The sequence below is a fragment of the Ailuropoda melanoleuca genome, chromosome 6 (assembly GCF_002007445.2).
Source record: "Ailuropoda melanoleuca isolate Jingjing chromosome 6, ASM200744v2, whole genome shotgun sequence".
Lineage (NCBI taxonomy): Eukaryota > Metazoa > Chordata > Mammalia > Carnivora > Ursidae > Ailuropoda > Ailuropoda melanoleuca.
Genome location: NC_048223.1, coordinates 105,470,975 through 105,497,778, shown reverse-complemented (window position 1 = coordinate 105,497,778; position 26,804 = coordinate 105,470,975). Strand labels below are relative to the sequence as shown.

The 26,804-nt window shown below is 49.7% G+C and overlaps 1 protein-coding gene across 1 annotated transcript in view; it reads right to left on the bottom strand.

The window, feature by feature from the left end:
- SORCS3 (sortilin related VPS10 domain containing receptor 3) overlaps positions 1-24,611 on the bottom strand; it is a 606,047-nt gene extending 581,436 nt beyond the window's left edge. Inside the window, exon 1 of the mRNA XM_034663620.1 lies at positions 23,422-24,611. Coding sequence (XP_034519511.1) covers positions 23,422-24,054 — 633 coding nt within the window. The 5' untranslated portion in view covers positions 24,055-24,611. The remainder of the gene's footprint in view (positions 1-23,421) is intronic.
- Between the last annotated feature and the right edge of the window lie 2,193 nt (positions 24,612-26,804).

Below are 26,804 nucleotides of genomic sequence, written 5' to 3'. Positions count from 1 at the left end.
GGGGGGGCGGGAGACAAACCCTGTGGACACGTCCCAGAAAATGGGCAACCGAATCACCCAAGGGATGGCGAGGGGTGACCAGAGGGAGAGAAAGTTCCAATCCCTTCCACACACTAGCAGCCCCATCTGGAAAAGAACGGATTTCACAGACCTCACCAAGACAAGAATCACTTTTCACCAAAGAAAATCAAAGGAACGAACAAGAGGCAGTGACTACCGGAGACTCCACCTTCTGGTCTAGGAAGATCCAAGCAGACGGTGGCTTCATCCAACAAAGCCCCAATGAATCAAATATTTATTGAGTAAAAAGCCACAGACTCTTTCCTACCAAAGCCTTAGATTGCCATGTGTTTCTGATTGCTCCAAAGACAAACCAATGTGATTTTCAGCCCAGCGTGCCCTTTAAGATAACAAGTCTTCCCAGAAAAAGAGCAGTCACCCCCAGCTTAATTCCTAGAGGAATTCAACCCACCTTGTTAAGAAAATTCCCAGGGGAGATTTTATATAAAAGAACATCCCATAATGCTGTCTGCCATCTCTAGGTTCTCTAAAAACAAGCCCAGCCTTGGGCGGGGGCGGGGGGAGGAAAGGAGTGCCTGACACCAGGGGAATTTGGTTGGACGGCTGAAGGAAGGAGAACTTCACCCTGAGGAGCAGTGCTTGGAAGCACAGAAGCCCTGGTTGAACGGGAGGAACCTGATCGAGGTGACCATCGTCCACAGCCGGTTCCTTCGCTGACTATCTCTTAAAATTGCAGACTGAGTGATTGCCACAATTGTGAGTGCCAAGGAACGGGTCCCTCTCAATAAAAAGTTTCCCTTGGTCCTGCAGGAGGCCCTGGGAGCCAGCACTTGAGACAATGCATAGTTCTTTCTTTCTCTAGGCAGCTGCTCCTGGAGAGTTGGGTCCACAGCGGTAGCTAAATACGTGTGCAGCGCACGTGTACTTTTATGGCCTTCATCATTATTTATGAACTAACTTCGAGGGGAAGTCATTTCCATCCAGAAAACCACATATGCTTTTCCATCCCCACCCATGCATAAAGATAAGATAACTGTGCTTTCTCGCTATTCTGGCAAGCAGGAGGTGATGTTTTCCGGATGCTGTTATGGGCAGCACCAAACCATCTACTGTGTATCCCAGAAAAGTCAAAAGGCCCAGAGGCTTCATTCCTAAGCCACTCTCCAGCCCCTACACATGTCACAATCTCTCATACCTCCTGACCTTGGCCCATGCTGCCTCTTGGTGGAGAACAGCCCCACCCCCATCCTCCCCCCCACAGCCCCTTCATCAGATCAAACGGCCCAGATCCTCCTCTCTAAATGCTTCCTTCTAAGAAGGAGCCCCTCCTCCCTCTCCTGTCCATCCCCTCCACTACGGTAGGGGCTCTCTGAGGGCGAGGACCAGTCCTCTTCATATTGAATACTGGGCTGGATCACGTGCCCAGCATCTGCCGTAGACACAGGCCAAAGTGCATGGTGGGACACATGCCAAGATCCTTGAGCCCTGCAAATCTTCAGCACTTCCAAAATAAAAGTGGATATTGAAAAGTAAGTTTCAGTGACTCCAGTGAGTAATATTATGGACAAGGGTCCCTTAATAAGATGGACAAGAAGCCATGCAGTCGACTGAGAAGGTCTGGGACTCAGGAGACCCAAACGCTAGCTCTGAGCAAAGAGTTTCTCCTTCGAAGCTTCGTTGTTCTCATCTATAGAAACAAGGAAGGGTGAACGTTTGGGCCCCAAGTCCAGCTCTGACATTCTAACTCACTGGGGCCTACGTGGAATTTTCACAGCCTGAAACAGAAGCATGTTCTATTTTCAGGATGATTCCCCAAGGCACATCACTGCCCTCCTAGGTTGAGATTGTCCCTTTTGGCCTCCTTTAACCGACCCCCCTCCTGTTTACCGCTCACCGTGCGTTCCCGACTGGGAAGGGATGACAATACCCCATGAAAGGTAGCCTGCAACACAAACTGAACGGCTGCCTAGTCAAGCTAGCCTTGTTTATGCCCGGTCCCCCAAAGACAGGCAGCCTCTCCTCTTCCTGAACACCTCCGAGCCTCACGTTGTCCAGGGTCCCCGCCCCCCCCCAATCCCCAGGCACAAGATGAGTTTTTCCTGGGTCCTGCCTGAGCCAGGCTAATTCCATTATTTTGCAAACGCATCTCTGTGTACCTGTATATTCTGTCATTCTCCTTGACCGTGACAAATACCTGGTATAAAAATTACCTTCAGAAATGTGTTAAGTCGGGCAGCAAACACATCCAGAGGCCTGAGGAGGGTGAGAAGGCTGGAGATTGGTGGAGATGGTCTTCATTACTGTGCATCAGAAAAGTAACAGAGAGGCAGGGGGTTGCCAGGGTGAAGAAGGAACCAGTGGTTCATTCACCAGCAGCATGCATGTGTTCAAAGTCTATCCTGGTTGCTCAGCAACCAAGAAAAAGCATTTCAGAGAGCAAGGGGCTAATTGGATAAATGAATTAATTAGACATTTCCGGAGTCAGGCCGTAAATGACAACAGGCGTGGGTGGCCAGTTTTTTTGCTAGCTAAAGTGTCTTCCTCTCCCTACCTGAGCTTTGGTCCAGCAAATTTGGGGAACCCAGGGAGAGTGGGAGCCAGGTAACAATGTGTCAGAGATGCTGTCCTGGCAGAGGCAGGGGTTGGAGGGAAGGCCGCCCTGGGAGTGAAGTTGCACTAACGGACCTTCGAGGTCTCTTGCAATACCAACCTTTGATCAGTTTTGCCCTGTAGGGTAGGGAGGGCAGAAAAAAAGGAGTAAATCCCCAGTCTGGCAGCCTGAAGGTATCTTAACAACCTGCTTTCCCACATCATCCTGTGGGGTTTCCCTTTGCTGTATTTAAAGCAAGCTGGTTCCCACGAAAGCCAATAGACGCTAGTTGTGGGGAGTTTGCGTGGGAAATAAGATGTTTTGTTGGTGATTGTTTTTTTTCCCTTGCTCTGCTTTGCTTCCTCCTGTTGGCTTCCTTTAATTACAGCAGAACCCCACTGGTTGCTCTAATGATGGAGAGGGCTGAGAGCCGGGCACCACTGTGCAGAGCTCATGGTGGAGAGGAGGGAGCAGGCCAGGGGCACAGCTGGTGGGAAGGGAGGAGGCTGAGCAAGGGGAGGAAAGGGGACCAACCAGCAGCTGCCAGAGCCCAGTCTCCAGGAAGGAGAGAAAGCACTGTGGGCTTGTGGTTTCACTGCCTGAAACAATTTCCTGGGAGCCTCCAGGCAAGCTGCCACGCCTCTCTGAGCCTTTGTTTTCCCTCCCACCAAGGAGGGAGGATGGGTTTTGAGAGGCAATGAGGACTGATGCCTCTGCTAATTGCATCTCGCCCTTGCTCATAGTGACTAAGGGTTGCCTATTGCCAACAAAAATGAAGCCGAAAAAGCCGGCAGGATGTGCAATGCCTCCATAATGTAACTTCACCTCATCCTTCTCTCTCCTGGTTCCCACACACACCCTGTTACTTCTTACCTCTGAGTCTTTATTCCTCCTGCTCCTGACCTAGAAACACCAGAACTTAAGAAAAAATGCTCACCTTAGACAAGAATAAAATGGTCTAAGTGGGGAAAGGTTCAGGAGTTGGAGATGCACCTTAGCCCTGGTGGGATCCGTAGTTGAACCCCACAGTCCTAAAGCCTCGCCCTCCTTTCTGGGAGCAGGCAGAGAAGGGGTCTAGAGGAGGCTCTCCGGCCCCGCCTGTAAAGAGCTCTCAAGTCAGCCGGGCCCACGCGGGACTTGTGGCTCGGTCACTCAGCAGCTGTGTGACCTGGGCCAGGAATGTAACTCCTCTGTGCCTTTATTTCTTCATCCTTACAAGGAGGCTTATAATCGTAGCCGCTCCGCTCGGAAAGGCGAGGATTAAGTGAGATGCTGAATGCGGAGCTCACGGTTCAATGTCTGGCACAGGAAGAGTACACTATGTATTGTCTGTGGTTTTTATAAAGTTGTGTCATTCTAGAATGAAATAAAAGTTCATGCCCTCCTCTCTACCCGACCATCCACTCTGATTCTCTCAGCCCATCCCCACACCCAAACTCTGCAACCCCCTGGTGTCAATGTCAACAATATCGCAGATGCAGTGACCTGTTCTTCTATTTCACTACCGACTCTGTAGCGTATTAGCTGTGTGACCCTGGCAATCTAGGCAACCTGTCTTCATCACGCTTTCCTCATCTGTAAGGGACCCGTGTAGCAGCAGCCCCAGCTCGTTGTTCACGGGCACAGGGAAAGGCGACGGTACATACAAAGGACCCAAGACAGACACCTGACACCTAGTAGGTCCTCGGTAAATGTTAGGTTGCCTCCCCAAAGGCTTCACTTTGGGTGTCAGTGTGGGTTTAACATTTCCAACTGCCTCTATTTACATACACGTATCTTAGGTTTCAAGCTCCCAGAAGACTGGATCAAACCTGCATTGTTCTCCGTTCAGCACCTGCCACAGCACAGAAGCACAATTTGGAATTTGCTCACAATGGGTTCTGAACTGTTGCAGGATGATATACGTTATTTGTAAACACATAAAAGTGCCCAAACCACAATGCATTGCTCATCATCATCATTCACTACTTATAATGACAAAGATAATAACGAATACAGGCGATAACAACTCAACTATGGAGTGTGTTTGTTTCCGATCTCAGCTGTAGAGAAACAAGTCTCCCATAAAAAAGTCTCCGCTGAGACAAAGACCCAGTACAAGACTACCCTGGACATAGTGGCCAGCCTGTCAGTGATGTGGCATAATGCCCCTATGCCAAGAACAAGCTAAAGGCAGAAGGCGGCACAGATCTCTGGGTGCAAGGAGTGTGATGATTTTCACAAATAAAGAACATGGAACATGAAGGGGGGGATGGAGATCTTGCCCATCTCTCAGCCCTGAGTACTACCAGCCTTGTCCTCATCCCCAACAACACGGGGCCCTGTGGTGGAGAAAAGGAGAAGAGGGGGAGAGATTAGGGATGGGGTAGGAGAAGGCAGAATCCAGGAACGAACTAGAAGCCCCCACACCTGCTCAGATAATGACAAAGAGAATTCAGAGCAATGAGAAGTCACTGACCCACATGTACAGAGTCTCTGCTGGGCAGTGAGAGAGCCTGGGAAGCGGACCGCGGTGACGCGTACTCAGCAACAGGAGCACCATTAACGCCACTTCAAAATGGTTCAAATGACAATTATTACGTTACATAGATATTTTTAAATAAATAAATAAGATTTGAGGAGGGGCGAGAGAGACAGTAGAGATCTCAATTCCCTGCCTCCTTAGCCAAAGAAAACATAGTTTTAGAAGCATGTGACCAGGGGGCACTTGGGTGGCTCAGTTGGTTAAGTGTCTGCCTTTGGCTCAGATCATCATCTCAGGGTCCTGGGACCCAGCCCTGCTTCGGGCTCCCTGATCGGTGGGGAGTCTGCTTCTCCCTCTCCTTCGCCGCCCCCTGCTCAGGCTCTCTCCTTTCTCTCTCAAATAAATAAATAAAATCTTAAAAAAAAAAAAAAAGGCAGCAAGTAACTGACAGAGAGATGAAAGCCAGCCCTTGGTCACAGCCCTCACTCTCAGCTCCTAATGGTGCTCTGAGGTTCAGGGGAGCCAGAAAGGAAACAAGCATCTCTGGCCAGAAATGGCACCAGCCTCCCTCTCCCTGAGGCCAGCCCTGAAGGTGGAAAAGGTAGACAAATAGTACAGGCTAAGATTTTTTAAGAGTCCCTACCCCTAAAATGCCTCCTGGGTATACCAAAGGAAATGAAATCAGTATCTCAAAGAGAGATCGGCACTCCTATGCTCACCGAAGTATTATCCACAATATCTATGATATGGAGTCAACTTAAGTGCCCATCAATGGATAACTGGATAAAGGAAATGTGGTGTATATATATGTGTGTATGTGTGTGTGTGTGTATACACACACAATGAAATATTGTTCGGCCTTAAAAAGGAAGGAAATTCTGTCATTGGTGAGAATGTGGGTGAACCTGGAGAACACAATGCTAGGTAAAATAAGGCAGGCACAGGACAAGTACTGTGTGATCTCCCTTACATGCAGAATCTCAAAAAGTCAAACTCATAGGAGCAGAGAGTAGAAAGGGGGCTGCCAGGGGCTAGAAGGTAGGAGAAATCGGGAGGGCTTGGTCAAAGAGTACAAAGTTTCAATGATGCAGGATGAATAAATTCTGGATAGCTAATGTACAGCTCCGTGACTGTAATTAATACTATATTACATACTCGGAATTTGCTGAGAATAGATCTTAAATGTTCTCACCAGAAAAAAAAAAAAAAAGGTAACTATGCAAGGTGATGATATATTAGCTTGATTTTGCTGATCATTTCACAATGTATACATATGTCAAAATATCACATTGTATGCCTTAAATATATGCAATTTTTATTCTTCGATTATACTTCAGTAAAGCTGGAAAAAAGTCTAATAAAACACAAAGGCCTCAGGAAAGGGAACTGAGACAGTGCAGGACTGATGTTAGAACAGTTTCCTGGTGCAGGGAGAAGGAAGACAGTGGATGGTGCTGGACAGAGGGGAGAAAAAGAACCAGGAAGGGAAACTGAACACACTTCCCTGGTCCCTTTCTTTTCTTATTTCACTTGAGGCAAATGCCAGACCAGCCCCAGGACCTCAGAGCAGACACAGTCTCTGGGGTGTTTCAGATGTCCTTCTGTCTCTCTGGAAATTCCATCCTTTTCCCAAGTCCTAACCCATGGGTGGCCCTGTTTCACTTGCCATAAATTCACAAGAAACAACAGGTCCTACCCAACTCACGAGGGATTCAGGATGGACTTGTTAGAAGCAAGATAAACTCTCAGTTTAAAAAAAAAAATTGAAACCATTTTCAGGAAACCACATTAGTAACTTAAGCCAAGGAGAAGAGCCCCCTATGACCCAGAACCACGCAGACTGTGGATGCAAGGCCTTTTGTCTCTTCTTCAGAGTCACCTGCTGACCTTTGAAGCTGCTCAGCCTCACCTCTTGCCATCCCCAGTGGGGCTGGATCTGTACTGTCTGAGATGAGGAGAAAAGGAGGGCGGTTGGTAAGGCTCAGCTCATCCCTCTGGCCATGACAGGCTTTCCTCCCCTGGACACCTCACGGGCACCTCCTTCTCCCCCACCCCCCGCCCCGGGGAAGGGCAGTGGCAGTGTTGGAAAGTACAACTTCCCTTTCCTCTTCACACACACCCTCACGGTGGGCAAAAAGGCTCTCAGGAAGAGACCAACTACGAGGTAGACCACACTAATCTTCAGGACCTCTTACCACCTAAGATCACCTTCCAGTATCCTCTACCACAGGGAAGGAACCATGCCAAGCCTTGCAAGTTCACTAATCCCTCACAAAAGCTGTATAAAATAGGATTATAATCCCAGTTTTATAAAGGAGAGAAGCAGGCTGCAGAGAAGTGACCTGCCCAATGTGACAGAGCCAGTCAGAGGTGGAGTGAGGCCCACCTGACCCAAGCATGACTATACCACCCAGAGCATCCCTTCCCCTGTGTCTCCCCAAAGTCACTGAATGTGTTCGTTCTGCCCAAGGCTCCCTTCTGGGAGAAAAAGCCCTAGACTGTATTGAGAACTTCATGGAAAATGGAAGAGCATCAGGGTGTTGTAGAAGAGAGCTGGATGAGGGATCAGGGAGATGGACATGGGGATGGGAGCTTCCGCCATCTTGGTGAATTTGATCACTCCACAGCCTCGCTTGGTCACACTTTCCATATCTGGAAAAGGATGTGGTTAGGTCATTATTTGTTCTTTCCAGCTCTTAAATATTGTCTCTCGAATACTGGTATTTTAAGAGGATCTTGCAGAGGCTAATGTCAACCCGAAAGAATGATTCCTGCATTGTGAAGTTTCTAGCAAAAACAAAAACAAATATCGAGCAGGGAATACTTCCTGCTGCCTCTCAGAAATCACACCACAAATACAGGCCACTTCTCCTATGATTTAATAACAAAAGCATTCCCTTAAATATGTCTGGAAATGTGTAGTTTATAACACCCTTTCCGATATGACTGCATTTTGCTTCCTGCACCTATGAAACAGATAAGGAAACTTGAGTCTGGGTTATTGACTGACTTGGGCCATTTTGTAAAGCTGGGAGATGGTGACGTGAAGGCTGGTCTTTGAACTTCAATATAATCACAACCAAAGGGATACTCCTACACGTGCCTTGTGCTTGGATCTGGAGTCCTACCACACCATGAGCCCATCCACACACCTAAGCTATCACCATCATCATCATTACCATCATCATCCCCAACGATCTGACTGGAGAACATAACAGACACTTAGCAGTAGTTGCTAAAACAATTAATAAAGGAAGCTAGCGCTATTTCCACACTTACACCCAAACACCTGCCAACTCCACCTACAAGAAAGAGCAGCCCTGCTTGGAGATGTGCACACATAACACGTGTGCACACACACGGTGGCCTCCCTGCTATCTCCTCTCTGCATCTCAGCTCCTGAAAAGGCACAGTGATGAGTCCTTTCTTCCCAGACATGGCCCTTTCAGCATCCCTCAGTCTGGTACTGCCGACAGGCTTGGCTGGGGCTAGAGACCAACAGGAAACCACAGGCTTTCTCCTCTGCCTGCATACATTCAGTTACGGGGTGACAATGGTGTTTCACACCATATAACCAACCCTGCCCCTCCGACTCCATTTCTTAAAAAATTCATAAGTGTACAAGAAAGAGAAGAAAACACAAAAGAGAACCAGAGGGGGAAAAGGCAATCGTGAAATGAATTTGACTGCAGAAGCCTATGTTCCTGCAGGCATAAGAGATATTAATAATTCAACAAAATATTACAGTAATTACTATACTTTGCAAAATCACAACAGTGCACTTTAGCGCAACTCCTACCAATCTCCCTGCAACAGCAATTAATAAATAAAACACAATTCCCTATATTAAATTTGTTGTTTAAAAGCTAAATATTTTATCAGAACTAATATATTTTAAATAATCAGTCAAGACCAAGAAAAATCCCCAGCCCTTCATCTTGCCCCACTTGAAGTGAAATCCCATCTTCACAGTTAGAGCAGAAACTGACTTCAACAAACAAGAATACACCCAGTGTTAGGGCTTCAAGGCCCCTGTTGAGGGACCTGAGAATCGCTGGGCTCCAACGCTCTGCTGGAATCCGAGTAGGCTGCTGGAAAGAGAGAGAAGGGAAAAAGGGGGAAGATTAATTCTTTTGGACCATGAATTCTGACCTACCTCATTCAGCTCTGGGAAAAGCCATGAATTATGAAGAGAGGTGAGGGGCGGGAAACCACCAAAGACACACCTAAGTATAGCCCTGAGCACATATGAGGCTGATGACCTTGAAATATAGGTGAGCCTTACTTTATACTCTAGTTATGTTCCCACAGATTTGCTCTACCCAATCTAGCAAGTTCTGTTGATTTTACCGGCTGTATCAGTTAACTTTGGCTGCACAAATGCTGTGGAACAAACCACCCAAATCTCAACCACTTATTCTCATAAAAATCACGTATGCTCGTAACTATATAGGGCAGCTGGAGGTTGGCTGACACAGCTAGGCCCAGCTGGGCAGTTCTGCTGCTCTGGGCTGGGCTAATGTAGGCTAGGTTTGTCTGGGAGTGGCTATATATGACTTGTGTCATTCTCCTTCAGGACCAGCAAACTAGCCTGGGCATATTTCCTCATAGCTACTGCAGAGGCACAAGACAGTGGGGGGACACATGATGTCTCTTGCTAACTAAGCTTAGAACTGGCACTTCTTCCACTGACCAAAGTGAGACACAAGGCCAAACCCAAAGGTAGGAAGAAGGGAAGGAAGGCCCACCCCCAGAGAAAGGGCACTCCCAGGGCCCAGAGCAAAGGGGGTTATATGGAGGAGTGAAGAATTATATAGAGAAGTCAACAATACAATCAACTACACCTGCTAAGTACTTCTTCCTTTGGCTTCTCCTTGCCCACCTCCATGGCTACCACACTAGCCATCACCCTCTCTAGCTGCAGCAACAGTCTGGCGTCCTTTTCCCATCTAACCCACAGAATGATCAGAGGGGTTTTATTTAATGCAAACCTACTGATATGACTCTCCTACTTTCAATCCTCCCAATGGCTTACCCCTTTGCTCTTAGGCTACAGAATAAACTCCTTCCCCTGGACCCAAAAGGCCCTACCGATGCCTGCCTATCTAGCTTCATCTCCCACCAGCCTCCAGCCCACAAACCCTCTGCTCCAGCCACAGTGTCCTTCTCTCTGTCCCTTTCATATACCTTCTTCCCTCATGTTCCAGAATCTCTGTGCCCAGAACATTCTGCCCTCTCCTCTTCACCTAATTAACCCGGTGCATTTTTGAGATCTCAGCTCATCTGCTTTTGCCTCTCTACCCTCTCCAAGTGAAATGTGCCCAGTGTAATCTTTGATAATGTCATGAACCTCTCCTTCAGAGCACTGATCATCATAATATACTCAGAGCCCAGCAGCACCTGGCACACAGCAGGTACTCCACAAATACCTGTTGAATATTGATGAACTTTTTAAAAGCTGTCTTACATTTTTAAAATGTAAAGTGACTAAAACTACTCTTTTTTGGCCTGAGTTTTATATTAAAAGTATTCAGACAGTAAGTGTCTATGGCAAATTGCTCCATAGTGTTTCATCCCCCACACATGTTGCTGATTCTATATAAATCTGATTGTAATGCATCAGGTCTCCTTAAAGCATTGTGCATCCCTAACCTGAACAAAGCCACAGGTGGCCCACGCTAGACACCTCCTTTCCCTACCCTCATCCGTCCTGAGCAGGAGAGGGACACATATAATACAAAATTAGCAGATGATGCAAAACCAGCAGTAATCTAAGTTCTTCAAAGATCCAAGAGAAATTTTTTTGACCCTAGATTTCTATGTCCAGATAAACCATCAAGCCAATGTGAGAGCCCAGTAAATATTTGACATGTCAAGAATGAGGCAAAAAAAAAAAAAACCTATGGCTCAAGCACTGGGTGGCCATATAATTTATCATCCAAGCCAGGATCTTTTGAGTATTAAAAGCAATCTATTAATACTTATATCAGGACACAGGAATAAGCCAGGACATTCCTGCGCCCTCTCTACAAAAGAATACTTGAGGATAAACCTCAGGAAAGTGAAAATCAGCTCCCAAAAAAGAGGAATGGAGCCCAAGAAACAGAAGCACTAACCCAGGAGTAGAATAAATAGAAAGAGTAAGACGACAACAGGAAGGCAGACTGAGAAAGAAATCAGCACAAATTAGAACCTGCAATAAAACAACTAAGAAGCTGGAATATCTTAGTACAATGGTAAAGAAACAGATGTTTCTTCTGTCTAGGAGGAAGATAAAACAATTAGAAACTCAAGACAGAAACAAAAAGCTGTATGAGAAAGCTACAGCCCACACTCATGTGGCAGAATCCTGACCGACTGTCAGAGCACAAAATATTCTACCTGATCTCAAAGCTCGGAACACTTCTCATCACGTCACACAGATTTAGTTGTGAGGATTGTCAACCAGGCTACCGGATTCTGTTGTAGATAATCAAACAAGCATGCTATTCTCAACGTTGTATTGGCTTTCATTCACCGTGGCCTAGATTATATCTGATGCATTTCCTAAGTATCTCACGCCGTTCTCTGTTCTCTAATATTTTCCCGATATGTGTTTCCCACACGCAAGACTATATGCTTTTTGGGTGTCCGGTCTGCATCAGTAGACATTACAGCAGATGCTCCCCAAATACTTCATATTATCTGAAAGGAATAAGGCTGAGCAATCAATGCAGGTCAAGTCCTGGAACAAATGTTTTTTTAAACATCCAAATTACACTCCCATCTGAGAATTTTATTATATCAGATGTGACTTGAAATAAATTGTACATCATGCCTGGAATAAGAAAGCCTGAGGTTTTTAACACCATGGTATGTGTGCTAATGGAAGCGTTTCACTTCTGCTGGGAGAAGGCAAAACAGGGTGGTGGCTGGACACAGTCTCAAATCTGTTGTGGAAGGACCTCTAGCTGCTTAATAAAGGAGAGGTAAGGTGAACTAACACCCTGGATTCGTATCACCCCTGTTCATATTGCTTTGAGAAGAGTTCTTTTTAAAATGCTTCCAGGTGCATTATGTCATTATTTAACGGTGACATAAAGGGAGCAAATAGGATTGTCCCCATTTCACACATAAAGAAATGATTGACCTAATATCACATCTAGGTTGTGCTGAGATGGGCCTGCATCAATTTATGCAACGCTTCCATTTTATAGATAAAGAAACTGAATCCCAGAAAATTCAGTGACTTAATTTAGCATCACACTATGCAAAGAAATGAATGAATGAATGAATGCACATCTGCTTGAATAAGACGAAATTTATGCATGCTTGAAAAGAAGCATTTTCTGGTATTTTTATCATCATTCTAGACCCTTTCTTTACTGATGCACCCATTAAAAAAAACTTTTATTTATAAACATATACTGAAGAGTCTTCATTCTCTTACACCTAAGAAATGATGACCTGCTAAAGACAGTGTACATCAGAAACCCCAATCTAGGGGTGTCAGCTCCCAAGCCAATATTCCTTCTAAAATATTATGATGCCCCTCACTGATGAGATCTTAGAAAGGAACATACCAACACAAGCTCAGCTGCTCCCTGCCCAAATCCTGATGATGTCTAAGAAAAAGAGGAACTGCACCCATTCCCAGGCTGGAGATCATCTGCCAACAGGTAGAGGGAGCCTCTGTGTATTATGAAGACCCCGCACAGACCCTGGAGTGAGGCGAGGCTCCTCAGCCTTGTCACATGGCAGGGAACACTAATTTGGAGGTGTCATCCCCTCCTCAAAGCCCCAGCACCATATTCCTGCCACTCAGTATAAGCCCGGAGCAGGCTCCTTTCTTCTGGTAGGGGCCAACTCAAAAGGAAGACAGTCTCAGAAGTAGAGTCAGTGACTTCATCTCCTTCCCCACATCCAATCCTTACTACAGGAGAGCCCTGAGCAGGCTTTTAAAAGAGTCTGAGCAAAATTCCTGGCTTGGCGTGATGGTTCATTGTATGTGTCAATTTGACTGAGCAGTGGGGTACCCAGAGATTTGGCCAAACATGACTCTGGGTGTATCTGTGAGGGTGTTTCTGGATGAGATTAATGTTTGAATCAGTATACTGAGTAGAGCACATTGCCCTCCCAATGGGAGTGCCCTTGTCCAAGCCATGAGGGACTGATGAGAACAAAAAGGCTGAGTGAGAAATAATTCTTTCTCTCTGCTTGACCATCTTCAAGTTGGGACACTGGTCTCCTGCCCTCCGACTCAGACTGGAACTAAAACATCAACTCCGGCTTCCCAACCACAGATTTAGGGCTTCTTAGCCCCTATTATACTGTCTCCCAAATCCTTATAGTAACTTCCTTTACATATATACATTATATATATATGTAAATCTCATATCCTATGGCTCCATGTCCTACATATACATATATGTATATATATGTACATGTATACACACACACACACACACACACACACACACACACTATTGCTTCTCTTTCTGTAGAAAGCCCAGACTAACACACTTGGAAATAACCAAAGTATCTTAGTTTCCGTTCCTCCAAAAACACACCCCAAAACAAAGACTTGAATTCAAGAAGATTATTTGGGAGGTGATCTCAAGAAATACTGTTAGGGGACTGGGAACATGAGGGAGGGATGGGAAGGGAGCTGATAAAGCAAACAAGTTACTACAGTAGGCAAGTGGGGCTTAATCCCAATGACGCTGGGAGAGAGTGTGGAAAACAAGTCTCTGATTTACTCCACCCTAAAGGGTAAGGGAACTGGGGTATTTATCCAACAACTTCCACTGGTCATTGGTAAGTGGCTGCTCCCTATTCCTTGATGGGAATTAATTCCCTGACACTTCCAGTCTGTGCCTTGTGCGATCAAAGTGAGTTCCAATGGGCAAACAGCCCCTGGTGCTGGTGGATAGAAGTCAGGCCAGCATGCAAAGAAACACCAAGTGCCAAGGGAATATGGGCAGAGAACTAAGAGATCTGCTATGAAAAGGACAGACTGTCAATCTACCCCACTTCCTGCCCAGACAAATAATGAGAACGCTCCTTACCAACAAAATGGCCTATGATGCTAGACCCTTTATATGCATTGTCTCTAGGCTTACCAACAATCCAATAGTTGACCATTATCCCAATTTTACAGCCAGTGAAACTGAGGCTCAGAGATCTGTTCAAAGTCACTGTTGCTTGGGGACCTTCTCATAACCCAAAAGACATTTCAGCGTTTTGAGAAATCTTCCAGTCAAAAGTTTGCTTTCAAGGATGAGTAACACTGACAATAACACAGTGATATGAGCAACTCTTTTGCCTCTAAAAATAGCTTCCTCTACCTACCACCACCCTGGAAAACAAATTTCTCTGCATCTCCAGTTTTATGGTCTCAAAACTCTTATTGTAACAAGTTCCTCCACTACATGTAATCACATTCAGATATGGCAGTTTGAGCTACTTTTCTAGCCCCGAAAAAAATGTTCAACTCAGTAATTGTTCTCCATCTCCCACTGAGAACAGATTTGAAAAAGAAAAAGTTCATTTCTGATGCAGCAGTGTAATCTTTAACCTGACTCTAACCATCTGGAAGAGAAACTGTCTACCTCATCATAGACACCAAAAAGACTGGGGAAGTACTAAATCCAGGATGTGGGACCTGAGCACTGGTGAGAAAGAACAGAGAGGGCCAGGGGTGAAGAGCCTAGGCCTGGGGGGCAGCAAGAAGAGGCCCTCCTATACCTTCAGGACACTCATTCTTTACTCAGGCAGCTTTAAGTATTTAAGAAAGCACTTATCCATTCAACTCAGTAGGCTTCTATTGACTGATGGCCATGTGCACACTGGAAGTGAAGGGGCAGAAAGGGAGAAAATGCACAAGAGACAGGGGAACCAAGCCTGAGCATCACTCCTGCCAAATTTACTTCTAGAGTCTTAATTGGGCCATTAATGGGTCAGATGGACTGCAGAAAGGACATATTTGAACAAAACACCCATTTCCTTTTTTCTGCAGGAAGAGGCTGAATGATCGACTCCCCAGGACTGAACTGCCCTGTTGTCAATCAATATGCATCTTTGGGTCACCAAACCACCCCTTCCATAATGCACCTGCAGGACACTTTCTCTTCTCTCCTTTGGAACAATTCCTTGTGCAGCATTTTTTTTTATTATTTCATCCTATTTATTTTCACTTCTTTCCCAGGGTAACACTCCCTCTAGTGTCTGTGTAGGGATCTCGGTTCCAGTCTTGGTACAATAGGGTGCAGGCAAAAAGGGAATACAGGCCTGTATCCTGATGAGTAGTAATCACTACAAAATAACTAGTGGGTTTGGTGAGTGTGATATTTCTGGGAAAGAGGCTGCAGATATTCTGCAGATAGTCCTAGTCATGGATATTCCCATTTTACACCAGGCACGAAGCAGAGAGAGCTGGGAGATCAAGAGGGCGAGTAAAGCTGGAACATCAAGCTCCATCCTATGGCTTCCATGTAGATGAGTCTATTTGCCACCCAGCCCCAGCAGCCCACTGTTCTCCTACTTTCCTGAAGCTACACATCTCACTCACCTCCTTCAAGAAGTCTTCCAACATTAGCTGTGAGGTCTAATTATAGATGCCCAAACCGACATAAGCTACTCTTCACCTTCCTGGGTACCTTCCTTAACCCTTCAATGAAATCCCCCCAAAATGTCCACCATATAAGCTGTTCTTTAGTATTATCATTAACCTTGTTCTAACTATGCAATTCTAACCATTTCTATTACAAATTCTGAATATGAATTTCAAAGGCCCCAGTCATTCGCTTCTCTATCTCTTCCACTGTCTATCTCCACCCAGCACATATGAGGGACATCACAGAGACTCATCTGGCCAAGGACTGAGGACGGGAGTGCCTGAAGTGAGCACCCTGAGGGTTCTGGCCAAGGCTTTGCCATCAGCTCACTGGAAAACCTGGAGCAAGAACTTCCTTCCTCAGCTTCAATGTTTCTATCTGAAAATGAAGGGAAAGCCCTTTCTAATATAAAAATAACAGCTAAAGCAAACTAGAGTACCCAGAGGGCTTACCACAAGTCCGACACTTCTCTTAAGCACTTTGCCATGTACACGATCTCACTGAATCCTTCCAACAGCCCAGTGTGAGAGGTACTATTACCACTCTTTTTATTGATCAACAAGCAGCAAAGAAAGAATTACAACTTGCCCAATGTTACACAGCTATTAAGAGACAGAGGCAGGATTTGAACCCAGTCATCTGGTTCCAGAGCCCAAGCTCCTATTTACTATATGACTGCTCCCAATAAGTTCTGAAGAATTCACTCATGATGAATATACTCCACAAGTAAGAATTCACACCCAGACCAAGTAACCCCACGGTCCGCAACCAAGCAGGATCCTTGATTACCCTATCTAGCTCTATTTCCAGTTTTCCCCCTAAACTAGGTTCTCATCCAGTGGATGCCAAGTAACAGGCCCCCCGCATAGCAGCGGGTAGTTTTACTGGCCAACAGTCCTGTGTGGCTAGCCCCACTGTGCTCCAGGTCCCTCTCATCTCAACCCAGCGGGGATGGTTTCCTCTGCTCCTCAGCAAGGAGTTAATAGCAGAAAGCTATTTGTGCAATCCTGAAGTTCTTAGACTCCATTACTTTTTCCAAATTTACTACAGCACATTTATTAGTGTACTCTAAAGAAAAGCATTTCCATAAATAATTAAACCCCAACTACACTGATGAAAATAAATGAGCAAAATGTGCCCGGTGATGCAACCAGGCTCGATTCACTCACCAACTCTAATAAAGAGGTGACTCACAAGAGGCCCCTACTAACAACAGTTAGTAAGATACAGCTTGTCCAACATGGAGGAGCTTGGTATTTATGTGTGTAGACACCTCAGTGGTGGGCAGGGTGGATGTAGGCCATGGCCAGGGAACCAGCGGTGAACCTAATCCTAAGCCTCTTTGGTTAGCCTCATGTATATTTGTCATAGGCCTCAGTCTATCCTACCTACCAAATGGGCAGCATCCTACCTCCCCTGACTGAAAACTCATAAATCCTCTTGGAAGAAAAATGGTCTGTAAACCCAAGGAGAAAGAAGAAAACCCGGACTCCCAGTAAGGGGTGGCTACACAAAGAAAAGGAACAGTAGAGAGTCCAGACCATAGGATGCCATGTTTCTGTCTGAGCCTCAAACCCCTCCTCTCTACGCGGAGTGAGTTGTCGAAGACAATTACCCCCGTGCACATCCAGCCTTGACATTCTGTGAGTCTCAATGCCATAGTATCTCCCCCAGGGACCCTCTCTCCTCTGAGCTCATAGCCTGAAATGACTGCTTGACAATTAACCACACATCACCCATGGCTTCTATCTTGGTGTCATGTGTTATTTAACTCTACAGATAGCAGTCTCATATCCAAAGCATATTGGAAGGACCTTGAGGCAAGTGGTGTCTTATCCTTGTTTGTCTCTCCCTCCTCACATCCCTACCGACCCCACAGTGCCCAGAACACTGCTGCACATGTAGGAAACACTCAGCGAATGGCTGAGTATCTTCTGGAAGTCCGTCTGCTCTCTGAAGTCCAAGAGGAAGAAGCCAGGTTTATTGCCTAGTGCCTATTTCTATATTCTTACTAAGTGGTGTAGAGATGCCTCCAAATCTTGTGCTAAAATTCATATATGAAGTAATCAACCAGGTATATAAACTCAAGGCTATTAAAAGCCAGTGCTAGCCTGTCCTCCCCACACAGCTAAGGCACTGCCCAGCTCCCTGAGGTCAGGTCAGTGAGTATGTACCGAGCCATGGGACAAGCTCTGTGCCACATGCCACAAGGAGAAAACCAACCCTCACGCTGTGGGGTGGGGGAGGTCGTATTTCATCCATCGCCCCTCATGCCTCTCCTTGAAAACACTTATGAAATAATACAAAGTTAAAATAAACAAATACTGAACTAAATCATGATCACATGTGTGGTGCAGGCTTTAAATTCTACAGTCAGGAAAAAGAGAAACAAATGCTCTTAAGGAAAGTTCTAGAGAGACACTGCATTTGAATCTTGAGCAGAGCTGTGAAGAAGAGGTGTGTCTCAATGAAGGAAGAAGGGTAATCTAAGTGGAAAAGACCTCAAGTGCAAAGGCTCAGAAGCAAGGGGCTTGGAACAATGAAGCGGCTCCCTTGGTTAGAGGGAAGGAACCCATCAGGAAAGAGTCAAACAGACAGGTAGAGAAGTAGACCCAGGACATATGCAGTGAAGGGCCCTGAACGCCAGGCTAAAGGACTTTGGATTTGAATCCAAGAAGGTGAAGGCACTCGAGCCAGAAGGTAGATACCTTGCTGAACCATGCCTGGTTATAGTAACTGTCAAACGATGAAGAACCCAAGAAAGAAATCACTGGCATTCCAAGGGACAAGAACTTCTAATTCCTTCATAGCTTCTTCTCAAGAAGACTTGAGGCTGTCACTCTTCACCCACTTCGTGGAACATGGCTGAGTCCCTCCCTGCATATGAGCTAGAGCTCTCTCATCTTCACTCACGGCCAGTGAAACCAGAGCACCATGCAGACCCTTCTCTCCATCACCCCCCACACCAGGGGGTGAGCATGGCTAGCCAGCCTCCAGCCATCCCCTCCCTCCATGCTGGCTCTGCCCACCAAAGGTGGCTGGCTGATGCTCAAAGCCCCTATTTTCCACCTCCAACTCCATAAGACCCCTTTTCTCCCAAACTTGCTGAAAAATCATCCTTTGACATTTTCCCTCTGTAAGGGAAGTATCTCAAGCCTGCCAAGAGGCCAAAGAAAGCAGGAAATCAACAGGTGAGTCAAGCCACCAGGCCTCAGGTGTACCTACCCTTGGAGAAACGCCTGGCGCATCTTCCTATCTCAGCTGGTCTGGCTTTGTCACACCTCTCTGCTCCTTCCCAGATGATTCAGGTCCCGCCTATCATCCAGTCCCAAAATTCCCCAGTGCCAATAACACGATTTCCGCAGCCCAAGGAAAAAGCAGTTCTCCCTTGTGCCCCCTGAGCCTTCTTGCCTCTGGAGCCACAATCCCCCCTTTCCTTAAATCCAACACAACTGGGGAAGCCACTTCCCAGCACTCCTTTGCCAACTACGAAGCAAGTTCCAACCACTGCATTTCTGCAATCATTAAATCAGGCCTCCCAATTAAGTAGTTTGCAAATTCTGCTCACCTTGGAAATCACTGCAGGGTCTGAGAAGCAAATCACACCCTATAACCCAGCCATCAGAAGAAACGCAGAGCAGACAAATAGAGACAAATAGCCTCCTGTCCAGCCCCCTCCTCTCCCCACTCTACCCCCAACCCCAGGCCGACAGTGACCAGGAGCAATTAGGGCCCGTTCTGTCCCACTGCATTTCCCAGCTCCATCTCAAAGGAGAGGCTCCCCCTTGTAATATTAATTAAAAACAGATTCTTTTTGGCAAACCCCTGAAGAACAGTTTAGGTGGCAGGCTTCTTTATTAAGCCTCTGAGAAGGCAAAATGCATTAAGATATTGTGACACGAGGATTGTGAACAGGGAGGATGAAGGCGAGACAATCCAGCCAAAGGCTATTTGAAAAATCTGTTTGAGAGCCACAATTAGCTGCTCCAGTGAGTGAAATACAATTAATCTGATCAAAGCTATCACTATTTTGCACATTAGGAGTAAATATTTTAGAACACGGTCCAGCTGAATTAGTTAAAGGTATGAAATCCTGCCTGGGAGCATCTGCGTGTCCTCATGTGCTAGGGAAGGGTGATCTGGAGGGGACCCGGAATTATCAGCATCCCCTGCTTCTCTTCACCAAGGTGCATTGTTGGGCACATTAATTGAAAACTATCTGGCAAGTCATTCCAACCAGATACACACTGCAGGGGTAGCAGCCTGCAAATTGCTCTCCCCTGCCAGTGAGCTGCTGGAAAGGGATGGGGGTCATCCAAGGAAGAATGCAGCATTCTCAACTCAGCACAAGGAAGGGGGATCCCCAGCCAGGGTTACTCCAAGGAGGAGGGGGCATGGAGAAGAGGACCATCGCCTTTACAACTTTCCCGTCTCCAGAACCATTTGCTTTGCCAATTCACTGAGCAAGCAGAAGGCATCTTCCTTTATTTGAAAGAGAAGGGCAGAATGATGTGTTTTTCTCTGTTTCCCTGCAAGCTCTGGGGATGGAGCTCCCTCGGGGTGTTTGTGAAACACTCTCTTGCCCATTCATCACCAGGTGTCCAGCTAGAGACTGCCAGAGAGAAAGGGTGGCAAATGCCCCTCCTGCGTAGAGGAGTAAAGGCTCCGAGCCCAAGTCCACGCACCTCTCCCCCAGAACACCTGGCAGGGTAGTAACTAACGGTCAGAGAGGGACCCAGTCTCCAGTCCCTTCTTGACAGCTTCTGGTTTAAGCCTTCCAAGCACTTTCTCCTTTGCCCCCCAAGCTATCTGACCACAGTCTTTGAACCAAAGTGAATCCATGACCCCAGCCTTGCACAAGAATTTCCCTCTAATGCCCCCAGGGCACAGCTAGACAAATGGAGCCGAGCATGTCCAGCTCTGTGTGCCTGACTGCAAATTGTCAGAGTGGACTTTGGTTTCAGTTATATGGGCTGACTGAAAACCCTCCCCCAAAGGGAATTCACGTCAAATAATGAGGTCCACCAACGGCACCTGGAAGGCCAGGAAACCCCAATGTGTTCAAAATTAAACTAGTGGCCTTCCCAGAAAAGGATGTGTTTAGTACTTTGGAAGTCAGAAGAGAAGATGGAACTCTCTTTTCATGCCAAAAGAGCCTGATGCTAGAACATCCCCCCCCCACTTTGAAACCAATGATGACGGAAGCTTCCAGAAGTTCATCATCCCCATCACTCTTCACCCTGGCTTTTATTTACAGCATCTTCTTTTGCTGTCTTCAGGGAAGGGGGATGGGGAACAAAACCAACCTAGTAATGTTGCAGACACTGGTTTCCCCGTTCCTCTCATAGGGGTGTTTCCTTAAAGTCTCTCAAAGATAGGGCCACGTGAACATGTTTCCCCCTCTTCCCTCAGAGCTGCACAGACCTGATACCCAATGAAGACTTTCCTGCTGATACTGCCTGCACAGTGTGGTCAGAAGAGGCAGCTCCAGCCCAGGTGCTCAAGAGGCAGTCCTTTTCCACCAGAAAGAAAGGACAGGACAACAGGAGAGGGTCCCTGCACCCACGTGAGTTGCCACAGTTAAGACTGGCCAAGAACACAACCAAGAAGCATCCGAGGGCTGTTCCTGGATTGCCCAAATCTCGCTGCTGTCACTAAGAGCTCCAAGGCCAACTGGTCCACTCCCCAGGCACTTCTGCCCCTCTTTCAAATACAAACCATTTCCCCAGGGGGTCTGGGACTAGACTTGCCCCCTCACTTCCTCTGCTGCACATCTGCATCGAACCTGGGCAGAGAAGGCCATGCTCATGTTACTGTTTGCAAAAACCATCCTCTCTAAAGTCCCATCGATAAGTCAACACACAAAAAATGATCCTTAAAATAAAAGCACAGACATAAGAAAACTCTTTAGTCAGAGTGAATTTATATTGTCCAAATGTGACAGTAATAAAGTCATAGATATGTGAGGACAGCACCTCCTCCTAGGGTACATTCACTTCCACACATCCTCTTCATCCTCCTCACCCAGTATGAATGTGAAAAAACCACACACACACACACACAATTCCTCATCATCAAACTAAAACGAAGTTGAGATTCACACGCCCTGCTGTCAGAGAATTACCTCTCCCTCTTTCCTCTGGGGACTTGAAAGTCTTCAATCACCCATCCCCGCCAAGGCACACCATACCCACCCCCCCATGCCCAGAGCTGGGCACTCCGAAGCTATGGAGTCTTCACTGGAGCCAGATGAAGCCAGCCACCGCGCCACTGGGGAGCCAGACCGCACAAATCCTTCCAGCCCAGCATCTGTACCCGGGCTGGGCTGCCCGCTCTGTGCTGTGTATCATTAAAAAACACGAAATCTGTACTGGCAGCTCCCATGTGCTACACTCTGCGGACCCCCTGGCTTTCCTGTTATTCACTCCTCACCTCTGCGACACCCCCGAGCCCCTTTTTTAAAAGGCCAGAATTTTCGAGGGAAATCTTTAATGCCAGTCATGAAGTGAAACACAAAGGGGAGGGGCGGTGCTTTCCGATCAAATGACTTCCCCAAAGCTGCCTGTACAGACATCCATCATCCTCCCGACTCTGCCCAACGCCGGATTCTGATTTGATCCGGAGAGCCAGCGAAGCGGAAAGGATTTTTGCAAGACTGGCTGAAAGTGGGGGGCCGCGGACGGGAGGGGAGTGGGGTAGATCGCGGGAGGCCGCCCCCCCCCACCTCCGCCGGAGATCGCGTTCCCAGGCGTTTCTTGGCGTGGCCACATGGCGCTGGGCCCCGGCAGGCGGCGGGGTGGGGGAGCCTCTGCGAGGACGCTCTGCCGGCTGCGGTCGCTGCCCAGGCCGCCCGTGCTCCGAGCCCGAGGCCGGGCCACGAGCGCCGCGGCCACTGGAGTGGACTCAAGAGCGCCACCTGTCGGTAGCTGCTCTCAGGGGAACCTGGCCGCGGAGAGGGTGGAAAGGTACGCAGAAAGCACAGAGACCCAACTCCACTCTGGGAACCCTTTGTGATGCGGGACGCAGCCGGCGAGGCGAGTTTTTTTGCTCAGAGACTTAGGTGTGCTTGTGCGTGCGTAACGGTGAGGGGTGCGAAATGGGTGCTGAATTTCACTTTACGCTTTAAACTTTTTTTTTAACTGCCTCTCCTATAAGCTTTCCAGGCAGCTGCCTGGGTTTTGAAGGGGTGCTCATTGTGACCTGAAGGCCGGGGCTCGGGCGGACAAGGCGCAACCTCCCGCCGGGGCTGGGAGAAAGGGCGCCTGGAGCAAACCCTAAGACCGGCAGGAGTCTGGGAGTCCGAGTGGCCTCCAGCTCCCGGGTTCCCTTTCGCGTGATTGGAGGGGAGCAAGAGGGAGGCTCGGCAGTCGCAGGAATCCGTCAGTTCGCCAATTCAGGCCGCGTCCTTACCCACGAATTCAAGCGCCCGACGGGAAAACGGACTCTCCAAGCCGAGTACCAGGGAAAGGGACTGCAGATCCCTTCCCTGTTCGTCTTTAAGACACTTCTTACCCCCTCCCTTCCCGGCAGCCCCAAACCGAGGGTCTCCAGCAAACAAACGCACACACCATCTTACAACAAACTCCGCTAACCTGTTGGGGGCGTGGGGGAAGCCGGATAAACCTGTTCTCTCTACAAGTCAGGGCGCCCCAGCCTCTGCCTCGACCCTCGAGCAACTATCTGTCCCCCGTTCCCGCCCACCATTCTGCCCTGCTGTCAGGGGACAGATTCGCCGCCGGGCGGGTACTCACGCTGCTGTTGTGTCCCGACCAGTGGACCATGGCTTGATTGTGGGCCGAGTCCCCGGTCAGCGCGAACGAGGTGCTAGGCAGCCTGAGCTCTTCGGCCGCCGCGCCCCCGGCCCGCGGCGCCTTCACCTCCTCCCGAAGGCCCTTGGCCAGAGGGCGGCTTCCTTTGGAACCATCGGCCAAGGCAGTGGCCCGGGCGTCCCCGCGTTCCAGGGCACTGGGGGGCTGCGCCCGGCGACTCCTCCTCGCGCCGCCAGGCTTGCCCTGAGCCTGGGTGCCTTGTTCCCACAGCGCGCCTGCCGGCGACGGTCCCCCGGCTTCTCCCTGCTTCTTTCCAACGCTGCCGCTGCCGCCTCCTGGCTGGGGCAGCGGCTCTGGTCCGGGCCGGCGCCCCAGTGCAGCGCCTCTCCGCGCCGTCGCCAGCTGCTCCGGCCACTGGCTTACCACTGCCCGCGGGAAGAGAGGAGGCAGCGCCGGCGGCCGCGAAGCCGGGGCCACAGGGCGCCCAGGACCGCCCGTCGCGCCCCAAGTGATCTCGGCGCCAGCCAGAACCCACGTCGACAGGAGCAGGAGCCCCGTCCGGGCGAGAGGCGCCCCGGGCCAGCCTGCGGGGCGCTCGGTGCGCGCTGCCTCCATCCCGCTGCGGCTGCCGCGGCTCGGGGCTGCCGAGAGTGTGGCGCCCGCCGAGGTGCGGGTCCGGCGCGGGGGGTGTGCGCGCGCCGGCGAGCCAGCGAGCGAGTGTGTGTCGGGGGGAGTGGGGAGGGGGCGGCCGGGAAGGAGGCGGCTCGGGCTGGCGCGCCTCGCGGGTCCTTTCCACTCTTCCCTCCTCGCTCTCGATCTCTCGATCTCTCGCTCTCTCGTCCAAACGATTCCAAAACCCAAGAAAATTAATAAATGCCCCCTCGGTGCTTTTTCCCCCCTTAAAATAAGATCCCCCCTCAAAATCTTCCTCACCGAGCTCCTCCAGAAATTTTGTTAAAAGGAGTGTTCAAAGGTAATGAGAAAATCCTCTTTTAAAACATGAAAATCAAGCCGGATCCAGGAGGAGGGGCCGGCGACGGACCCCAATCCAGAGTCTCTCCGAAATCTAGCCTCCAACCTGCTCCCGCCGAAGAGTTGGGAGCCGCTTCTGGCTGCGTTTGGGGGGTTACTCTTCGGGCCAGTTGTGGGGAACGGGAGATGGCGCGCGGGGAAGGTAGGGGGGTCTCGAGGGAGAAGGAGGAGGAGTGAAGTGTTTTCAGCGCCAACTGTTCGGGTTCGGAAGCCGAGGGGGGGACCAGAGCCTTCGCGTGAGGAGGCAGCGAGCGGAAGCCGAACGCGGGATGGACCCTGGACTCAGCTCGCGGCTCGCGGGCCCGCCCCTCCCACCGCCCCCCGCCCCTCACGGCCTGCGCCCCCGCACGGGGGACTGCGTGCGTGCGCGTGCGTGCGCGCAGGCGGGAGAGGGTGAAGTGAGAGGTGCGCCAGGGGCTGGCGGGTGGGAGGGCGCCGCGGCGTGGGGACACCTGGTGGAGCCCGGGGCTGGTTCGGTGTGCGGGGCGCGCGGCTCCGTGCGTGCGCGTTTGCACGCGTTTGTGTGCGTGTTAGTGCGAGCCATGGGGTGTGGGGCGGGAGGGGTCCGCTCGGGCCGTGGGCGCGCTCGGATCACGCACGGGCTGTGTTTGCATTTCCTGAGCCTGCGAGTCCTCGGGCAATATTGAGAGCAAGGCAGGCCGCCCTGGATAGCCCCCTCCTCCTGGCGCCCCGCTCACACATGCTCTCCCATCGCCCGCGGATGGAACCTGGTTATTCCTTAAACGCCCTGGAGGGCGAGGGAAGAGAAAAGGGAGGCGTCGGCGGCAGGGTCAGGGGTTTGCCGGCTCTCCCCCGATCCACGGCTCTCCTTCCTGGGACCTCTGTTCGGAGCTTAGGAAAGACAGTGGAGATCGTTCCGGGGGGAGGGGGGAGCCCAGCCCCTATCTTCTAGCCTGGGATTGAGGTCGCGCCCTCACTCTTCCTAGATTCGTTTCTGAGCGGGCTCAGTTGTTCCTTCAAAGCGTCGACTGCCAATGAGAGGGCCCCCGGCGCGGCGCGGAGCAGGGAGGGTTTATCAGGCCCCCCGTACCCCGCTGCAGAGTGCAGCGAGGGCGCATGGGATGCAATCTGGGCTAGGACCCTTGGAGCCCTGTAGGAAAAGAGACCTCGGAGAGAGGGAAGCTAAACTCGAGGACGAGGAGGAGATATGGTTTACAGGCCCCGGTACATAGTGCCGCCCGCCGCCTCCGAGAAGCTCCCGTGATATCTAGTAGCCGGAAAGGCGAGATGCGCGGAGCTGGAGGAGGGGTTGTTAAGAAAGAAGTAGGATGGAGAGAGGGAGCTTGGAGAGCGTGACGGCCTGAAGGCCCTTCCCCTCCTCTTAGCAGAAGAGTTCCTTTGTGGGTGATGGCTAAAGCATAGCCAGAGGGAGGGAAACGCGGGGAGAGGGGAGAGGAGAAAGGCGGGGCGAAGGTAAGAGGGGAACGGAGGGGAAGAGAGAAAGGGGAAAGGGAGAAGAGAGGAGCAATGAGGTGGAGGAGGAAAGGCGAGATAATGGTGCGAAGGGAAAGGCCAGAGAAAACAAGAGGCGAAAGAGCGCCAGGGGAGGGCCAGGAGGGATGGAGGAGGCAGAGGCGGCCTGGGAATCGGCGCCGGCCACGGAGGGCTGCAACCAGCGGGTCCCGGGAGCCCCCACCCTGGCGAACATGTTTTTTCCAGCCGGTGCTGAACTCGGAAATTGGGGACCGAGGAGGCTGGGCCAGAGAGCCCAGCCGGAGCCAGCCCAAAATGAGGCGGGTCTTGGAGTCGAGCTTTCCAAGGACCGCGGGCGGCGGAACGCCCCAAGAAAAGTTGCGGCACCGTAGGCTGAGGTGGGCGCGGGATCGGACGCTGGACGAGAGCTGGTCATCCGCGGGTTCCCAGCGCCCCTGCCGGGGAAGGCCGGGCGCTGCAGCCCGAGCTGGAGCTCGGGATTTGGGAGGGACGCGAGGCCTCTCTTCTGCGTGGGCTCTGGGCAGAGGTGCTAGGTGTCAGAGTAGAAGTGGTCTGGGCTTTCAGGCAGGCCTTCCGGAGTGGGCGTTCACAGAGCCCGGGAGCGGGACGCCTCCCAAGCCGCAGGCCCGCGAAGGTGTGCTGTCCAATCCCATGGGGGACAGTTGTCTGCAAGAGTAATGCTGGCAACACCCTGCGCCCTCTCCCATCTGACCTGGACCTGGACCGAGCCTGCGGAAAGGTCGGATCCTCCAGGTGGGCTTTGGGAGATGTGGCTATTATTTATTTGGAAAAAATGGATGAAAGACTAACAAATGTCCTATTTTCACACATCTGCCTCCAATTCATCCTCTTAGCCTTGCTCTATCAATTATCACCCC